Raw genomic sequence first — 5,047 nt, forward strand, 5'->3', positions numbered from 1 at the left:
ATGGAGGGGAAGGGAGAGCGGGTTTCTGCCTCCCACTCCTTCTCTTGTTCAGTCTTTGGGGCCTCCACTGGGTCTCTAGGCTTCATGTCTTTGCTCCCATCTTCCTGTCTTCATTTCTGACTCCCTTACTCGCTCTGTTGCTTTTCCTCTCTCAGCCTTTTTCCTTGTTCTCTCTCACCCACTCTTTATCCCTCCCTATCTGGTTGTTGGTTGCTCCCAGGGGCTTAATTTATGGTTGTGGAGCTACAGAAACACAGGGATGACAACCCACGCTCTCCTTTGCTTTGTTAGCTAGCTAGCTTGTTGGTTGGCTCGCTGACTGGCTGGGAGTACAGAGTGTGTGTGTTCTATATAAAATGTTTTTCCTTCTCTAACATTCCAGTCTCTCATTCTCTTTTTCTCCTTTTCAGATATGTACAGCTGGTTTTATGATGTTACAATCAATGTCAGCCGATTCATGTAGCATGTGCACCTTTAAATTTCCCATAGAGAGGCGTTTTTAAAGATAAATGTTATTTGTACTACAAAAAAAGGCGGGAGCACTCCAATGGCTATGTAGCACAGTCTTCTATGAGACATAACTGCACTGTATGAAGAGTTTAAAATGAAAAAGGATTACATCATATAGTTATAAAGTCTAGAGGATGCAGATGTGCAAGGAAGTTTGTGTAAAAGACAGAATTTAGAATTCTATATAGGCTGTACTATGTAACAACGACAGCTAATATTTCCTTCACACCAACATATAAAGTGTGAAAAAATTATAATCTAGGCTAGACTATCCACATGTGAGCTGACAAACTAGTGGTGGTGGATTGGTCCAAATATTGATGATATAGATACTTTGAGAATAGAAACAAAGTATTGATCCAATACCAGTACCAAAGTTGTGAATTGTCTTAAATTAATTATTTCTTTGGAAATTAAAACATATACATTTGACTGTCATGTCTATTTTATTTATAGTCCATAGCATACTTAAATAACATGTACACTTACATTCCAGATCTACCAAATGCCGAGTTTCAAAAATTTAATTCATGTCATGACACACTGCTCTCCCTTACATAAGATGCCTTTATTGTCATGGTCCTGGGTCGGTGACCCAGCGCTTTTAGTTTATTATCATTTTCTAGTTTATTATGATGATGATGATTATTATTGTTTGAGTTATATGTGTTATATTCGGTCTGCCTTTGAGTCTGCGTCTGTGTCTCTGTCTGTCTATCGTGTCACCCCGCCTGTTTGTGAAGCTGTCTGTTTAGTTCTGTGTCTTGTTTGGTTCTTCGTGTCTGAGTTTCCTGTTTTATTGTGAAGGTCTCTGTCTGATGTGAGTATGTTCAGTTTACATTTCCCCTGTCCCATCAGCCCTGATTCCTCCCAGCTGTGTTGCCCTTCTGTGGCCCATTCCCTGATTACTCCCCGTGTATTTAAGCCCTGTGTTTTCCTGTGCTCTCTGTCGCGTCGTCTGATTAATTCCATGTCAGTCTGCATTATTCTATGTTACCCGGTACTCATTCTGCGTCTCTCTGCCATCTCTCTTTGTGCATTTTGTTCCTCCTCCCGTGAGTGTCTGGTTTAAGTTTTGTTCGTTAGTTTTCCCAGTTTAGGTTTGTTCACTCCCTGCTCTGCTCTTCTTGTTTTGTCACCTTCTCACCGCTGTAAATAAACACTCACTCGCACCCCAGCCAGTACCTGCATTTTGGATCCTTTTTCAATACACCACACGACTGCCCCCCCCAGCCGTGACAGTACGACGCGACCACAAGATGGATCCAGCGGACTCGCCCGGGGAGAGTGACCTCACACGCGCCCTACGCCTGGTGGACTGGGTAACCCACACCTCCAATGCACGAGCGAAGGTTGTGGGGATAAACGCCATTGAGGCTATCCTGGCCGGAAATCCCTATCTCCACCAGGTCCGGGGATTTACAGACTTAATCGCTGACCTGCATAAAGCCCGGGAAGCGGTGCAAGCTTCAGAAGATTCTGCCAAGCAACAACGGACAACGACCGCCACAAAGCAGCCGTCTCAGATTCACCCACCGGAGGTTTCACGGCCCGACCCCCCAGAGGTTTTTCCCTGCCTGTCGGAGCCGTCAGCGGTGGGGAGGAAACATTCGCGCCACCGGCGCTTCACCCCACAGCCGGATTCAGGGACCCCTGTGCGACCAGCTGTGGTGAGTTTTAAGGACGCTGGTGCTTCTGGGACTGTGTTTTCTGGGGCTGTTCATGGGGAGAGTAGAGACAGTTCACGGCGCTTACCTACCTTCGTGGTAACTGACCTCTCACAAGTTGGCATTTTCAAAACATCCAAAACAGTAACTGACTGGGTTTCATCCATTCCACTACCAACTCCAGTCTCACCTCAACCAGTACATCAGCCTTTAGCCAGTTCATTAGCCCAGCCTGCATCTATTCCATTAGCCCGGTCACCCGCTCCCTCCATACTGGAGGCTGTGTCTGTGCCACCCATTTTGAATCCCGTTCCTAGCACCCATTTTAAGCGGAGAGACAAACCCATTAAAACCACTCTAGTTTCTCAGAAACTGGCTAATTTAGAGACTGTTATTCGCCCCAGGGCCTCCCCAGAGGCTGAGTTTCTGCCTTCAGCCGACTCTGGACCCCTGGAGGCCAAGACGCCTGCTAAGAACTGCACCGTGCCAGCGCTGCCTGGGCAAAGCCAGTGCCCTGCACAGTTTCAGTTACCGGTGTCTCTGCCAGAGGCCCGTGTGCCTGCTGGTCCTGTTCTGTCCCTGCCAGAGGCCCGTGTGCCTGCTGGTCCTGTTCTGTCCCTGCCAGAGGCCCGTGTGCCTGCTGGTCCTGTTCTGTCCCTGCCAGAGGTCCCCGCGCCTGCTGGTCCTGTTCTGTCTCTGCCAGAGGTCCCCGCGCCTGCTGGTCCTGTTCTGTCTCTGCCAGAGGTCCCCGCGCCTGCTGGTTCTGTTCTGTCTCTGCCAGAGGTCCCCGCGCCTGCTGGTTCTGTTCTGTCTCTGCCAGAGGTCTCCGCACCTGCTGGTTCTGTTCTGTCTCTGCCAGAGGTCCCCGCGCCTGCTGGTTCTGTTCTGTCTCTGCCAGAGGTCCCCGCGCCTGCTGGTTCTGTTCTGTCTCTGCCAGAGGACTCCGCACCTGCTGGTTCTGTCCTGTGTGTGCCAGGGGCTCCAGTGCCCACTGGTTCTGAGACTGTTTCAGCTGGAGGGCCCGAGGAGCCCGTCCAGCCTTCTGCCTCGTCAGCTGGAGGGCCCAGGGAGCCCGTCCAGCAACTGTCCTCGTCAGCTGGGGGGGCCGAGGAGCCCGTCCAGCCTCCTGCATCGCCAGCTGGAGGGCCCGAGGAGCCCGTCCAGCAACTGTCCTCGTCAGCTGGGGGGCCCGAGGAGCCCGTCCAGCAACTGTCCTCATCAGCTGGAGGGCCCGAGGAGCCCGTCCAGCCTCCTGCTTCGCCAGCTGGAGGGCCCGAGGAGCCCATCCAGCAACTGTCCTCGTCAGCCAGGGGGCCCGAGGAGCCCGTCCAGCCACCAGCTGCTCCACCAGCGGCCGCATCCACAGCTTCCGTGTCTCCACCCACGCCGTCGCCTGGTCCAGCTTCCGTGTCTTCACCCACGCCGTCGCCTGGTCCAGCTTCCGTGTTTCCACCCACGCCGTCGCCTGGTCCAGCTTCAGCTTCACCCACGCCGTCGCCTGGTCCAGCTTCAGCTTCACCCACGCCGTCGCCTGGTCCAGCTTCGCCATCATCTACTTCGCCGTCGCCTGGTCCAGCCTCTGCATCAGCGTCGCCTGGTCCAGCCGCTGCATCAGCGTCGCCTGGTCCAGCCGCTGCATCAGCGTCGCCTGGTCCAGCCGCTGCATCAGCGTCGCCTGGTCCAGCCGCTGCATCAGCGTCGCCTGGTCCAGCCTCTGCATCGCCTTCGCCATCGCCTGGTCCAGATTCAGCTCCGCCTTCGCCTTCGTCTGGTCCAGATTCAGCTCCGCCTTCGCCTTCGTCTGGTCCAGATTCAGCTCCGCCTTCGCCTTCGTCTGGTCCAGCCTCAGCTTCCGCCTCGTCTGGTCCAGCCTCAGCTTCCGTCTCGTCTGGTCCAGCCTCAGCTTCCGTCTCGTCTGGTGCTGCGAAGGCCACGCAGCCTTCAGGTCCCCAACTGCTGCCTCAACATCGTCGGTCATCTGCCAGGCCGCATGTTGGGCATCTTCGCCACCGTGGCCGGCCTCCGGACTTGCTTTGTCGCCGCCGCTGTCGTGCGCACGGTCAGCCCCCAGGACTGCTTTCACGCCGCCGCTGTCGTGCGCACGGTCAGCCCCCAGGACTGCTTTCACGCCGCCGTTGCCGTCCGCACGGTCGGCACCCAGAACTATTTCCACGCCACTGCCTACTGCGTGGCCGGCCTCCGGACCTGCCCCTCTGCCGCTGCCTTTCACACGGTCGGCCCCCGGAACTGAACTGTTTTGGCCTCCTGCGCTGTCGGCCCCCTGAACTTGGCCATCTGGGCCTTTTGGTCTCTGTCCCTCCGTCCTGGACCCCCTCCGCCCGCCCTGGTCGGGTCGTTTTCTGTTTTGTTTTGGTCGGTTTTTGTGTTTCTGCTGGGCTGTCTGGAGCCAGCCCTTGAGGGGGGGGTACTGTCATGGTCCTGGGTCGGTGACCCAGCGCTTTTAGTTTATTATCATTTTCTAGTTTATTATGATGATGATGATTATTATTGTTTGAGTTCTCTGTGTTATATTCGGTCTGCCTTTGAGTCTGCGTCTGTGTCTCTGTCTGTCTATCGTGTCACCCCGCCTGTTTGTGAAGCTGTCTGTTTAGTTCTGAGTCTTGTTTGGTTCCTCGTGTCTGAGTTTCCTGTTTTATTGTGAAGGTCTCTGTCTGATGTGAGTATGTTCAGTTTACATTTCCCCTGTCCCATCAGCCCTGATTCCTCCCAGCTGTGTTGCCCTTCTGTGGCCCATTCCCTGATTACTCCCCGTGTATTTAAGCCCTGTGTTTTCCTGTGCTCTCTGTCGCGTCGTCTGATTAATTCCATGTCAGTCTGCATTATTCTATGTTACCCGGTACTCATTCTGC

General features: G+C 53.8%; 1 protein-coding gene across 1 annotated transcript; it reads left to right on the plus strand.

Annotated features, from left to right (window-relative positions):
• The first annotated feature begins 1,084 nt into the window (after window positions 1-1,084).
• Window positions 1,085-4,428, plus strand: LOC146492048 (uncharacterized). The gene is made up of 4 exons (XM_085150506.1): window positions 1,085-1,565; window positions 1,689-3,565; window positions 3,766-4,014; window positions 4,107-4,428. The coding sequence occupies exons 2-4, from the start codon at window positions 1,770-1,772 to the stop codon at window positions 4,426-4,428; spliced, it is 2,367 nt and encodes a 788-aa protein (XP_085006632.1). The 5' UTR covers window positions 1,085-1,565; window positions 1,689-1,769.
• Window positions 4,429-5,047: the final 619 nt, after the last annotated feature.

Source organism: Neolamprologus multifasciatus, chromosome 23 (genome assembly GCF_963576455.1).
Source record: "Neolamprologus multifasciatus chromosome 23, fNeoMul1.2, whole genome shotgun sequence".
In the NCBI taxonomy this organism is placed as follows: Eukaryota; Metazoa; Chordata; class Actinopteri; order Cichliformes; family Cichlidae; genus Neolamprologus; species Neolamprologus multifasciatus.